General features: G+C 64.6%; 1 protein-coding gene across 1 annotated transcript in view; it reads left to right on the top strand.

Moving 5' to 3' along the window:
• FGD5 (FYVE, RhoGEF and PH domain containing 5) overlaps positions 1 to 14,442 on the top strand; it is an 83,591-nt gene that overhangs the window by 47,170 nt on the left and 21,979 nt on the right. The window contains exons 4-10 of the mRNA XM_055135510.1: positions 2,577 to 2,635; positions 2,717 to 2,747; positions 9,946 to 10,106; positions 10,307 to 10,463; positions 11,490 to 11,577; positions 12,366 to 12,416; positions 12,590 to 12,648. Of these exons, the coding sequence (XP_054991485.1) occupies positions 2,577 to 2,635; positions 2,717 to 2,747; positions 9,946 to 10,106; positions 10,307 to 10,463; positions 11,490 to 11,577; positions 12,366 to 12,416; positions 12,590 to 12,648 (606 nt within the window). The remainder of the gene's footprint in view (positions 1 to 2,576; positions 2,636 to 2,716; positions 2,748 to 9,945; positions 10,107 to 10,306; positions 10,464 to 11,489; positions 11,578 to 12,365; positions 12,417 to 12,589; positions 12,649 to 14,442) is intronic.

Genomic DNA, 14,442 nt, shown 5'->3' with positions numbered 1-14,442 from the left:
TGCTTGGGCGGGTCCATGCCAGCCACGCGTGTGCCGGCCCTGCGGGCTGGAGCCTGTCTTGCAGATGAGGAAACTGAGGCGCCACCTGTGGGTGGCCCTGAGCGGCCGCTGAGTCCTTCCTAGCTGGGGCCCGGCGGGCACGGCGGAGGGTGGGGAGCCAGAGCGAGCCCAGGGCACCGGGCCGGCCCGGGCGTCGGAGAGATGCCAGTGGGGAGGGCCGGACACGGGGCAGGACCCAGGCTTGAGCCCCTGCACCTCACGCCAGCCCGGGTGCCGCGGGGCGTGACCCCCGAGTGGCCCTGGTGGTCCCAGCCCCGCAGACTGGTTCCCGCATTGAGCCGCCGGAGCCGTTGGCCCAGGAGCCCCGGGGATGGCCCCCTGCCCCCGCCCCAGGCCGCGTGGCAGCACCCACGACCCCTCGTCCCTCCTCACTAAGGGGCCAGAGAGATGTATCGCAGGTCGGGCACTTCCTGGGCAGCCCAGGGGGCCCCTGAGCACAGAGCCAGGAGTAAGCCCCGAGCGAGCACCACCAGGGGTGGCCCAAACACCAAGCACGGCCCTGGGGGTCTTCCAGGCGCCGCCAGTCGTCACCCCTGGAAAAGCTTATTTTTATCTCGCCGAGCACTTGGTGAGGATTCCGGCAATGCCCGGGGGTAGGTTTTAATGACACTGTGAGGCCCTCGGTGCTCAGGGGCCCCTCCTGGCGGGCTCGTGTGGGATGCCGTGGCTGCCGTCCTGTGGCCTGGTCCCTGTGAGCAGCCGCCGTCAGCCCTGGTGGCCGCGACCTGCTCGGGGCAGAGATGGGCCCAGTGCTCGCGCAGAGCCCGGCCCGGCACGGTCCGAGGGACACAGAATGGCCCTGCACGGGCCCCTCGAAGCCCGGGGCACCTTCACCCCCACCCCCACCGCACGGGAACCCTGGCTGCCCCTGCCCCTGCCCAGGGTGCCCTACCCCTTCGGCACAGTGACCCTGGCTACCGAAACCGACCCCAGGCCTGCGGGACGTGTCCCCGCCGGGGGTGTTGCTGCCAGAGAGCGTGCTGTCCACTGAGCCCAGGCAGCCCTGCAAGGCCGGAGCAGAGAGTGGACCTTGGGGTGTCCTCAGGACCCCCGAGCCCCGACCTTCTCTCCAGGGGGTGTCCGGGTGCTGGGGGGAGCCCGGGTGGGCGCCCAGATCTGAGCCCCCCAGAGAGCCTCGCTGGGACCGGAACCTCCCGCAGCCTCTGGCTTCTTTGCTGAGAAAATGTTCAGGACAGCCAGGAAGGAACTAGCTCCTTTATTAAGCACCTGCTGTATGCCAGCCCCTCTTTTCTTAATTTATTTTGAGGTTTGGGGTCACCCTGGTGGGACTCAGGAGCTACTCCCAGCTCAGTGCTCAGAGGACCCTGTAGTGCCAGGGATTGGACCTGGCCCCACACGTGCAAGGCGAGTGCTCTGCCCCTGAGCCGCCCCCGGGCCTGTGTCTCTTGTTTATCTGGAGTTTGTGGAACGTGTCCTGCGTGCCAGGGCCGTTTTAGGCAGCTCCTGAATGGTAGCCGGGTAGGTAGCCGCGTGCTGGAGGGTCCGCAGGTGGACAGGTGGACAGACAGTGGGTCAGGTACATAAGTGTGTCTGTGTACGGTTACATAAACCTCCCCACGCTTCTGTTCCGGCCCTGTGCGTGCAAGTGAGACACCATCATGCTCATGCACCCATTTCCTGGAGAAGAATGTTGAGGCTAGCTGGGAATGGATTTTAGAAAAATGACTTTCAGGAGCAGGCAGAGTGGGGTGGGCCCGATGCTGCCTCCGGCTAGGGCTGTCTTTGGGGAGGGGCACAGGCAGCTGCTCCCTCCTTGGGGGGCACCTTGGGGTTCAGTGACACCCCAGCTCAGTGGGCGTCTGTGGGCGGCTGAGCGGCCTCTGCTCTCTGTCCCCCCTCAGGCCCGCCGGGTGGCCCTGTACTCCCGCCCGTCTCAGTCCCAGCAGGGGCCCGTGCTGTGGCCGGAGGCCCGGTCACTCCCCGCCCAGCCGTCCTGTGTCTAGGCATGACCTGGGCGATACCCAGACCTGGCAGGTGCAGCCCCCCCCCCCCAGACAGCACCCCCGCCCCATCCCTCAGCCCCCTGTGGGCTCATTCGTCTTTTCTGCGGCCCCGAGGCCCCCGTGTGTCCACTCTTAGTGCACGTGCCCCATCCTCCCGGGGACCTTGGGTCCTGTGGGGTGGCCCTGGGAGGGATGCCCCCTCCAGGCGGGCCGGGGGAGGGCTGAGCTGGGGGCAGGGCGCGGGGGGGGGCGGGGGGAGGGTAGCGGGGATGCCCCGGGCCTGCCAGAGCCTCGGGGAATGCGATGGCGCCCCTACAAGAACATGACCGGGTTTGAGAGCAGCACGGCCAGCAGGGATGGGGGCAGGTGGGGGTCCTTCTCCGTGGTGGCCCCTGTGCCCAGCGCTGGCCCCGCGGCTGCTGCCCAGGGCGGGGGGAGGAGGGCCGTGTGGGGCTCAGGCGCCAGGTGGTCCCGGTGCCTGGCTGGCCTGCACGCCTGGCGCGGCGACCCTCGCGTCTGACGGCGGTTCCCCCCTCCCCCACCCCCCCGCAGGGAGACGGCCAGTCCCGTGCCCACGTCATCGCCCAGGAGCTGCTGGCGTCCGAGAGAGCGTGAGTCCCGCCCAGCAGCGCGGGGTGCCCGGCCGGGCGGGTGTGGGGGGGCTCACGCAGGCCCGCCCTCTGTCCCTGCAGGTACGTGGACACGCTCCAGCGCCTGGACCTGGTGAGTTCCTCTCGGGGGCCTGGGGGTGCGCGCCAGAGGGCTGCGGGGACTCGGCCCCCCGGGGTGGGGGACCATGCGGAAGTGGCTGCAAGGATGCCGTGTGTGTGCAGCCGCCTTGTTCAGGAGGGCAGAGGCCAGGAGGGGTGTGTGCACGCGTGTGTGAGCGCGAGCACATGTGTTGGTTAATCTGAGCGCATGCACATGTGTGTGCATGTGTTTGTGTGTGTACATGTGTATTTGTGTTCATATGTGTTCGTGTGGGTGTTTACGTGTGTGTTTGCGTGTGTGCATGCATGCATGTTAGTGTATGTGTGAGTGCACGCATGTGCGTGTGTGTGAGTGGCATTGTGATGTGTCTGTTTCGGTCCCTCTGGGGAAGGGATGTATCTGCACAGTGGCAGGTGGCTGGGGGCCTCGGGTGGGGGGCGTCAATCTCGGCAGCATTGGGGGCACCAGGCTTGAGCCCCCTGGGGGGCCCTCTGGCCGCTGGCTACAGTCAGGTGACCCATCGGACCCATCCTGGAACACCACGTATGTGACCAGAACTGGGCAGCGGCGGGATGGGTCAGCGGTGTGGGGCAGACTGGCCTGTCGCGGACGCGGACAGTGAGGAGCCCAGCGGGGGCGTGCGGCAGCCCAGGCCGACTTCCCTGAGGAGGTGACGCTTGGTGTTTGCTGGGGGCTGAGTCACAGGCGGGAGGCGGGAGGAGCCTGCAAGACACAGGGGGGAGTGACCTCTGACCCCGTGATGGCTCCCAGAGCCCTCGCCGTCACCTGTCACTCTTCCCAGGCGCGTCTGTGCTGGGCTCGTGAGGGGGGACCCCAGGCCTCCGGCGCTGTTCTCAGCCGCGCGCCCCGCCCCCGGCCCAGCAGCCGTGGAGCCTCCCGGGGGTCTCCTGATGGTCCAGGGCCGGCCAGTGCTGGACCTGGCAGCAGTGTTGGCCGTGTGGTCAGTAGCAGAACACCCTGGGAGGGGCCAGGACACGCGGCCGGCCCGCACCCCAGCCCCCGTCTTGCCCTTCACTGCTGGGGTCTCGCCCTCGACAGCCCCCAAAGCACTGCCCCCCCCCCGACCCCGCAGTCTCCTGCTCCGAGGCTACCCCAGGCACCGAGCGGGTGGCTGAGGGGCGCAACGCCTGTCTCAAGGCTCCGAGGAGCACGAAAACCGGAGCCTTCCGGCTGTGTCTGCCCGGGAGATGTGAGAGCGTGACGCGCCCGTCCGCTCAGGCCAGCCCCAGGGTGCTGTGCGCGGCCCCAGAGCAGAGACTGAAAAGGGCATCAGCCCCGGGCGAGCGGCCGGGAGTCGTGTGTCCGCGAGCGTGTGGGCCAGGGACGCTGTCCAGGGGCCCTTGGGGCCACCCTGCAGCCTGGCCTCATCCTTCGCTCAGGGCCGCAGGTTCTCCAGGGAGAAAGGGATGCCCAGATGGGCTGCGGAGCAGAAGCGGGGCGGGTGCCCGTGTCTGTTTCTCTCCAGCGGGGGCCTGGCTCGCCCTCGGCTCCTTGGAGGCCGTGGACTTCCCTGTCTGGGATCCCTGTGCTGGTCAGTGGGCGGAGGCCTAACTCGGGGACCGCTCAGAGCCCTGTCACCCAGAGCCGCTGTCTGATGGTCGCCTTAGGGACGGGCTTTATGTCCCTCCTGGGGACTGGCGGTCAGAGGCGAAGGGGAACGTGCAGGAACGTGAGCACAGCGGGAGGGGTGTGCCGGGTCCTCTCCCCAGCACCTCGCTGCCCCCCCGAGCCTGCCGGAAGTGACCCCAGAGCCAGGAGCACCCTCAGGTGTGGCCCCAAACAAAACAGCAACCCCCAAACCAAAGAGGAACATGTAACCGAGACTGGCAGGAAGGGGGTGTGGGGGGCACAGAGCCCGTGTTCGCAGGAAAACTCTCCCGTTCCCGGCCAGAGGAACATTCTCCTGCCCGCATCCCTGCAGTGGTCAGCCCACGTCCTCCTGCCCGCATGCCTGCCCAGCGGTCAGCCCACATTCCAGGGGCTCCTGAGCTCCCCAGGAGATGGCCCTGTAAGCTCCCTTCATCCCTCCTGTCAGCCTGGAATCCATCCTCCCCTCAGCAAGGCCCCCAGCCCTCACCACGCGCCGGCACCTGGGAGCTTTAAAAATAAGAGGCTTCGAGGCTGGAGTGATAGCACAGCCGGGAGGGCGTTTGCTTTGCACGTGGCCAACCCGGGTTCGAATCCCAGCATCGCATAGGGTCCCCTGAGCACCGCGTTTGCCTTGCACACGGCCGACCCGGGTTTGATTCCCAGCATCCCATAGGGTACCCTGAGCACCGCCAGGAGTAATTCCTGAGTGCAGAGCCAGGAGTGACCCCTGTGCATCCTGGGTGTGACCCAAAAAGCAAATAAACAAATAAAAATAAATAAATCAGGGGCCGCGGGGGCACTGGAGAGACAGTGCCACAAGTAAAGCACTGGCTTTGCACGCTGCTGACCCGGGTTCGATCCTTGGCACCACTTACGGCCCCCCGGGCCCCACCAGGAGTGATTGCTGATCGCAGATCAGAAGTAAGCCCTGAGTACCACTGGGAGTGAGCCCGACACAAAAATAAGTAATTAAAATCGGGAGCTAGGGTCCCAGGCCCGGGGGTTCCCGTGTGATGGGCCCCGGGGGGGGTGGCCTGAGCTGGGGAAGGTGCAAAGCTCTTTGGACATTCCCAGTCTGCGCCTCAGGCTCGGACCCTGGCTGCATTCTGCACAAGGCCCGGCCATCCGGGGCAGCGGCTGAGAGCGTCTGAAGGCTGCAGGCATGCGCGGAGGCGGGCGGTATGCGGGCAGTACTTTCTGCAAAGTCAGCGCTTTCCCCGCTGGGCTCTGCGCCACCGGGCCCAGGTGCCAGGAGGTGCCCAGTGTCCTCCTGGTCGTAGAATAAACTCAGCGCGTTTTCTCAGAGACCCCTTTTGCTCTAGATACATAATTTTAAATAAATTATGTCAGACCTGGATGTGTCTGGGCGGGTAATGGGAGAACACGCGTTCGTTTGTAAGCTGCATTGTGCCTTCCTTATGCCGGGATGACCCCCTCCCCGACACCCCCCCCTCCCGGATTTCCGGAAGGTGTAGGATGATTGACAGCCCTGAGGCTAACCCAGGAGGGCCTCAGGATGCGGTGGCCTTTGCAGCAGCTTCCAGAGATGAGCAGGGTGTGAATCGGCTGCCTGACGTTTAGCAGAGACCCTGGGAGACCCCCACCCCGCCCTGCTCCTGAGCAGTGGCGCTGCTTCATAGTCCGTCCAGCCGGGGGCTCGGTCCAGCTCGGCCACTTCCTTGCAGTCCTTGTTAATACACGATTTTTTGCCTCCATCGTTTTCTCTCGCCAGCCGCTGGGGCACCAAGTGGCATCTCTCTAGCGAGGAGCAGTGTGGAGCGTCTTTCCACATTGCTTCTGGGTCACTTGCTAATAAGTCCCTTGAAGAAACGTCCGTCCCAGTCCTCTGCCCACTTTGAACGGGTTCTGCCTGCAAGACCGTCATCAAACTTGCCCAAATTCTCCTGTTCTCTAGATCATCTTTTCCGTTCTCTGGATAGTGGCCTTTGGAGCCCGAAGGTTTTTTTATTCCAATAAAATCCAATTTCTTCCTTTCTCTCCTCCCATCCCCCCTCCCTCCCTCTCCCTCTTCTTTTACTTCCTCTCTCTCTCCCTCTCTCTCCTTCTCTCTCCCTCTCCCTCCCACCTCCCTCCCTCTCCCTCACCCTCTTCCTCCCCTCTCCCTCCCTCCCTCTCTCTCCCCCTCCCTTTCCTACCTTTCTTTGCTATTATGCTTTCAGTGTCACATCTAAGAAAACTTACCCCAGCTCAAAATCACAGAGCTGCACTCCTGTACTTTCTTTTTAATGGTTTCACAGCCTTGGCTCTAAGTCACTGCATTTTGAACTCATTTAAGTGTGCGGTGTAAGGAACACCAGCTGGAGGGTCCTGGCGTTCTTGGGGGGGTTCACTTGACCGTTGCCTGAGGTTGTATTTCTGGGAGCTCGGTGTTGCCCCTCTGCCCAGAGATCCATCCTTGGGCAGTCGTGTCGTCCTGACTCCCGCACCCCACGCGAAGTGGCACTTCGGATCCCCTCTGAGCTCCCCCGGCCTCCCCGGGCCCCAGCCAGCTTGTCAGTTGCTCTGAGGAAAGCGCCAGGTGGTGCTGGGCACCTCCGAGAACCTGCCCGTGTGAGGTGCCCAGTCCGGGGCTTGCCCGCCTGCTGGGGTCTCCACGGGGGTCTCTCTGCTTCAACAGTGTTCGTTGCTGGGTTGCTGGAGAGTCCATCCCATGGTGTAAATTCTTTTTTTTTTTTTTTTTTTTTGCTTTTTGGGTCTCACCCGGTGATGCACAGGGGTTACTCCTGGCTCTGCACTCAGGAATTACTCCTGGCGGTGCTCAGGGGACCATATGGGATGCTGGGAATCGAACCCGGGTAGGCCGCGTGCAAGGCAAACGCCCTCCCCGCTGTGCTATCGCTCCAGCCCCGCATGGTGTAAATTCTTTTAAATTCTTTCCCCCTTGTTCTTTTTTGCTGCAATGAGTTGGTTTTCACACACTCACTTGGCTGTGATGTGTCCGGGGACGTGTCATGGTGGTCACAGGCTCCGAGCGTCACTGCTCATACAGTCACATGCTCACGTACTCGGCCATGCGCTCACACACGCAGTCACATGCTCACACACTCAGCCACGTGCTCACACACTCATGTGTTCACACAGCCAGCCACGAGCTCACACGCTCACATGCTCACACACCCAGCCACGAGCTAACACACTCAGCCACGTGCTCACACACTTAGCCACGTGCTCACATACTCCGTCACGTGCTCACACACCCAGCCACGTGCTCACACACTCCGTCATGTGCTCAAACACACAGCCATGAGCTCACACACCCAGCCACGTACTCACACACTCAGCCATGTGCTCAAACACACAGCCATGAGCTCACACACCCAGCCACGAGCTCACACACTCAGACATGTACTCACACACCCAACCATGTACTCACACACTGCTCACACACTCCGTCACTTGCTCACATACCCAGCACGAGCTCACACACTCAGCCACGTGCTCACACACTCCGTCATGTGCTCACACACTCAGCCACGTGCTCACACACTCAGCCACATGCTCACACACCCAGCCATGAGCTCACACACCCAGCCACAAGCTCACACACCCAGCCACGAGCTCACACACCCAGCCATGAGCTCACACACTCCGTCACGTGCTCACATACCCAGCCACGTGCTCACACACCCAGCCACGTGCTCACACACTCCATCATGTGCTCAAACACAGCCATGAGCTCACACACCCAGCCACGTACTCACACACTCAGCCATGTGCTCAAACACACAGCCATGAGCTCACACACCCAGCCATGAGCTCACACACTCAGACATGTACTCACACACCCAACCATGTACTCACACACTGCTCACACACTCCGTCACTTGATCACACATCCAGCCACGTGCTCACACACTCAGACACGTGCTCACACACTCAGACACGTGCTCACATACCCAGCCACGTGCTCACACACTCAGCCACGTGCTCACACACTCAGCCACGTGCTCACACACCCAGCACGAGCTCACACACCCAGCACGAGCTCACACACTCGATCCTTCCCACCCAGGGTCTGGAACTTCTTCCTCTGTGCTCGTCCTCCCTGGGGGGCAGCCAGTTGGGCCCCCGGGGGTCCCCCATTCCCACGGGCAGGCTGCAAAGTCAAGCTCAGTCTGGATGAGTGTGACAAGTGTGATGAGATGCCAGTTTTCTAAGAGGGCAGACTTCCTCTGCCAGTCTCTGTACTTCCTCTGCCTTCTCTCGCAGTTGATGCTTGCTTTTCCCTCACCTTCTTCCCCTCTTCTTATTTCCCTTCCTTCCCCCTCCCGCCTTGCACCTCTCTTTTTCTTATTCCTCGTCTTCTGCACTCCTTTACCTGGAGGAGAGGAACCCAGGAAGGCTTCCTGCAGGAGGTGTGCTTTCCCAAGCACATTTCCCTTTCAGGTTTCTGTGCAGAGAGACTCTTTCCTTCCTGCTGTTGTGGTGGGGGCTGGGGGGCCTCCCCTCTGGGGGGGTCTGACCTCGCTGCCATGTTCCCGTGCGGTTAGTGCTTGGCCACTGAACCTTCCGGGCCCTAAAGAGATGGAGCAGGGGTGCGTGTTGGTTAAGGGAGGCTGCGGGGTCCTGCCCAGTAATGAGCGCCCCATCGGGGTGGCCCAGCAAGGCTGAGTGACCCTCCCTCCTGACCGTGGCAGGAGCACGTGGGCCCTCGAGGTCTGGCGGGACTCCTGCCTGCACCCGGGGTTCCCAGGTAGTCCTGGCCTGCTGCAGCTCCTTATTCTTCACTCCGGCGGGGGGTGCTCAGGAGGCCCGGGGCCCTCCGGCCAGTGCCGGCCAACCGGAGCGGTGGTCTAATGCGCGGCCTGGGGCTCTGGGGGACCCCCCAGGCCACTCCGGCAATGCTCAGGGGCCTCCGTGGTTGCACCCGGCCATGCTGAAGGGACCCCACAGGACCGGGATCACATCAGGGCCTGAGCCTTGGGCCCCGAGCCCGGGGACAGCCCGAGGGGCTCCTGGCCGTGGGGAGAGGCGGCCGGCGGGTCGCTGAGCACCTGCAAGGGGTCGAGTGCTCTTGAGAGCGGCAGCCCTGGTCTCACTCTGCCCTGTCCAGTGCTCGTCCTGTGCCTGCTGAGGCGACAGAGGGAAACGGTCGCTCGTGGCACCGTGACACGAGTGTTCGTCACCCGTCGGCCCCACCCCCATCCCGTCGCCAGCGACTGCTCGGCCGGGGTGTGAGGGGCCGGGGGGGGGGTCCCCAGGACGTCTTCACTTGCTTTGGAAATAGGGCAGCACGTGAAGCTCTTCCACGGTGGACCCCGGTAAAGGGCCCCTGTCTGTCTGTCTGTCTGTCTGTCTGTCTGTCTGCTTCCCGGGCCGGGGACTCCCTCCGCCTCCCCACCCCAGAGGGGCGTGTGCCCAGGGTTCGGGCGAGGACGGGCACAGACAGGCTGCGTCCAGGCTGTGCGCCGAGCAGCTGGGCAGGCGGGGGACCCCGGCCGGCCCCATGAGCTGCAAGCAGGCGTGGCTGGGGTCGGCAGGCGCCCGCTGACGCCTCCAGGCCAGCGTGCCGGGCCGGGCCGGCCCCTGCAGGAGGACCCCTGCCCCGCCTGCACGTAACTGGCCTCTGGGGTTCCAGGATTTCCACGGCGCTGTGCTGAGGGCACTGGACGAGATGGACCAGGAGGGCAAGGACTCGCCCGGCCGGGAGGAGCTGCGGCGCGGCCTGGCCGAGCTCCCGGCCCTCCACCGGCTGCACCGCAGCATCCTGCAGGCGCTGGAGGCGAGGCTGCTGCACTGGTGAGCTGGGCCCGGCGGGCACGGGGGGGCACGGGGCACCCGGGACACGGGGCTGGGCGGGAGGGGGGTTGTCGGCCTCCGTCTACCGATGGGGAACCCGGGAAGTGGAGCGTTGGGGCGTTTGCCACCCCGAGGGGGCTGGTCTCCCCCACCCCAGCTGAGCCGCCACCCCCTGCCCGCCCCCTGCCCGCCCTCCGCAGGGACAGCCAGCAGAAGGTGGCCGACATCTTCCTGGCCCGGGCCGAGGCCTTCGAGCACCACACCGCGCACGTCCTGCAGTTCGACAGGTACCTGGGGCTGCTGGGCGAGACGTGCCTGCTCTCGCCCCGGCTGGCGGCCGCCGTCCGCGAATTCGAGGTGGGTCCTTGGCCCTCGGGCTGCTGGGGTCGGGCACGGGGGGTGGGGGGGCTTCGTGCAGGGAGAGAGCAGCTCAGGGGCTGGGAAGAGCAGCGGGCGGGGCAGCCCCCGAACAGCCCCTCTTGGGTGAGAGAGACGGGGGCGGGGGTGGGGGTGGGGGGCCCTGCGTGTTCTGTGACCGAAGCAAAGGAGCCAGCGGGGGCTGTGCGACAGGCTAGAGTGACCGTGATGGCCACAAGCTGGGGCTCAGTAACTGGGCAGAAAACTGCATGCATGTGCATGATGTGCGTGTGTGTGTTCATGTGCATTGTGGTGTCTGTGCCTGTGCAAGTGTGTGTGTGTGTGTGTGGTGTGCACACATATGTATATCCACGAGTGATGTGTCTGATGTGCGTGTGATGTGTTCATGTGCATTGTGGTGTCCGTGCCTGTGCAAGTGTGTGTGTGTGTGTGTGTGTGTGTGCATGTGTGGTGTGCACACATATGTATGTCCATGTGTGATGTGTCTGATGTGCGTGTGATGTGTGCACGTCTGCATGTGCAGTGTGCACACGTACATATGTGCCTGTGTGATGTGTGTCTGTATGGTATACCTGTGTGGTGTGTGCGTGTCTACATGCGCAGTGTGCACATATGTGTATGTGCCTGTGTGATGTGTGTCTGTGTGGTGTGCATGTGTACTGTGTGTCTGCATATGCACATGCATTTATGTGTTTGAGTGTGCGGTGCATTGTGTGTGTTACATGTGTGTATGCATGTGTGATGTGTGTCTGTGTACATATATGTGCATGCATGTGTGTATATTTGTGGCATGTGCACATGTGTGGTGCATATGTGTATGTATGTGTGGTGCTGGCCTGTGTGTGCATGTGCACATGTGTGTGTCCTTTTCTCTCATTGGATACAAAGCAGGGACTCTTTGAGGCGTGTCCCCATCCTACCCCAGGGAGTGCTCAGCTCCCAGCCTTCCTGGGGGGGTGGGGGTGGACACAGGGGTCTCTGAGGGGCTTCCGTGTCTCGCAGCAGCAGGGCCTGCCCGGAGGCGGCTCGGCCGTGAAGCCCCGGCTGCTGAGGGTGGTGCAGCGCCTCTTCCAGTACCAGGTGCTGCTCACAGGTGAGTGCTCGCCCGGGGCCACCTCAGTGTCTCAGGGTCCCCCGGGGCCTCTGGCCAGATGACCCCCGCCTGGAGTAGGGGCCCCTCGCTCGCCCGCCACACGTCCCGCTCTGTCTCCCGCCTCTCCACCTCCCAGAAACACCCCCCCTCTGTCCTGCACTCCAGGCCCGTCTGCCCAGTGCCCGGGTACCCGCGTCCGTGGGGTGCGGCCTGTGAGGACTGTGGGGTGTAGCTGGCGTGGCCTCCGGGCACCAGCCTGTGGGTTTCCTCAGCCCTTGCTCTGTACATATGCACATGCTTTCAGACACGTGCGAACATACATGCTCACATATGCATACACTCACTCACACACACTCACCATACATGCACATGTGCTCACACACGTGCACACACGCTCACATACACATGTGCATGCACACATGCTTATACATGCACATGCACACACATGCTCTTGCATATCCACACATGCACACACATGCATGCACATGGGGGCGCCCCGGCTGCAGGACAGGAGGGCAGGCAGGAGCCCGGGGGGGTCCGGGCGAAGGCGTGTGGAGGCGGGGCCGAGAGCCAAGGCCTGGGTGGGAAGAGGCAGATGCTGAGGCCCCAGAGCCAGGCGCGGGGCCAGTGTCAGGAAGCAGCTGACGACGATGCGGGAGCAAAGGGCGGCCGGGGCGGCGTGGGGTCGGGGGCTGCAGGGCGAGAGAGTGGCCCCCCCACCCCCCCTCCCCCGGAACTTGCCTCCCGTCCCCGGAGAGGGGCCTGAGTCCCGCCCGCTTCTCCCGCAGACTACCTGAACAACCTCTGCCCCGACTCAGCCGAGTACGAGGACACGCAGGGTAGGTGGGCGCCCCCAGCTGGCCTCTGCACGTGGCCCGGGTGTGGGCCCGAGACGGTGGGCTTCCTGCGACCTGCCGTGGGAACCCCGGGCCGCTGTGACCCGGGAGGTGCGGGGGCTGGGGAGGGGAGTGGGCAGCGCCCAGACAGCCCGTCTCTCCCCTCCGCCCCTCAGGCGCCCTGACCCTCATCTCCTCAATCACCGACCGCGCCAACGACAGCATGGAGCAAGGGGTAAGTCCAGCCCTGCCCCCACCCTCGGGTGACGGCTCCAGAACCTTCCACACTGCTTAGGACCATCACCGTCTCCTACTCGACTTTGCGAAGGGATCGTGGGAGATTTCTCATGGGACCTTGCCAAGCACCGTCGGCTCTGGCCCTGGCCTTGCTGTGTGACCTGAGCTGCTGGCCGGCCCTCTCTGGGCATCGGGTCCGCCTTTGAGGGGTCAGGGAGGCGGCAGAGCATGGCGGGGCCGACCCTAAGGCCATCTGCATCTGGCTCCTGGCGTGTTCAGGAAACCGTTGAACCCGCCACCCAGAGCCGGCCGGCCTCTGCAGGTAGCTGTGGCAGCACCCGGGCGCGCTGGGTCGCCCCTGCCAGGGCCCTGAGCTCCACAACCGCGGAGTGTCAGCCCCCGCCAAGGAGGGACACTGTGTGCACACTGCAGCCCGCCCTCGGACCCGCGTCCATGCCTGTCCCCAGCTGAGCGTTGCCGGAGCCCGGCGTGAGGAGGGCCCGAGGGTCCCGCTGAGGCATCTGTGGAGACCCCCGAGGCAGAAAGCCAGCAGTGGGTCAGTGATGCCTTCCCAGGCAGGGGGGGCGAACGGGGGTGCCTGGCCAGCAGGGACGGAGCAGCCTGGCGGTCAGGCTCAGCCCCGGAGAGCCCCTGGCCCGTGGAGGGCAGGACACAGGCGGGACAACCCCTCACCCTCTCGGAAATCACAGCTCAGGGCGGGGGGGCGAATGCGCCGCTGCGGAGAGCCCAGGCCGACGTAGCGGGCAGGGAGGTGGACTCGAGGCCACCAGGGCCGGAGGAGTGGACAGTCCTTCCTTCCGGCAGGGCTGGGCTGCACACTTGAGGGAGACCGGGGGGTGTCGGGACGGGGACGGACTGGGGCGTGGTAAGAGTTCCGAGGTCACCCCCTTGGCTCGGGGACGGGGGGGGGGGGGTTCTGGGAGGACGCCCCCTCCAGTGACCTGCACCAGCTCCCCGCTCGGTGCTGACGGCCTCTCAGACCTGCAGCAAGGACACCGCCGCGGAGTGGCCAGAGGGGCAGTTTGGGGCCCTGGCACCCGACCAGGCCGGGCAGCCGGGGACCTGGCTCCCCACAGCCCCTCCCTTTGGCGGCCGCTTCACCCAGGGCCAAGCCTCGAGTCCCCGACCCCCGTCCAGCCCCGCTGGCCTCGGTGCCCGGGAGATGCGTCCACGCGGCCAGCCGGCCACACCGGCTTCTGCCTCTCAGCTTGTGAACAGACAGTTCAGAAAACCGGCCCTCAGGCAGAGCACTGTGGCTCTGGGGCCCCCGAGGGATAGGTTGGGGGCTCTGCCTCCCGTCCCCGTGGCCACTGCCCGCCCCAGCCCTCCCCGCCTGCTGCCCGGAGTGTCCTTCCCCCTCCTGGCTTCTGGACCAAGCCCAGGGTGCCTCCCTCTGTCTGGCAGCCCGAGCCGTGCTCTCACAGCAGAGATGGCGTTTCCCCGTGTCCAGATCCCCCTTCTTCGCCTCCACGTGGCCGTCAGGAGAACTTGGCAGTGGCCGTACCAGCTGGGAGCACCGGGGAGACTCCCTGGAGGAGGTGGCACTTAGCCACTGGCTGCCCTCCCCACCTGGGTGACCCTGCTGGAGGCCTGGTTTCTAAGGTTCCAGGGCCCACCACGGTGCTGTCTCCTCAGGCTGCTCCAGCTATGGCCGTGGGGAGCCTCCCTGGCGCCCGGATGGGGTGGGGGGTGTCGGGTGCCTTCCTGCACCCCGCACTGTCGTCTCGTCCCTTCCTCACCCTGGTCTTAGACTCCGTCACCGCCCGGTGAC

Source organism: Sorex araneus, chromosome 4 (genome assembly GCF_027595985.1).
Source record: "Sorex araneus isolate mSorAra2 chromosome 4, mSorAra2.pri, whole genome shotgun sequence".
Classification (NCBI taxonomy): domain Eukaryota; kingdom Metazoa; phylum Chordata; class Mammalia; order Eulipotyphla; family Soricidae; genus Sorex; species Sorex araneus.
The sequence above is the reverse complement of the archived record's forward strand: the minus strand, read 5'-3'. Positions and strand labels throughout refer to the sequence as shown.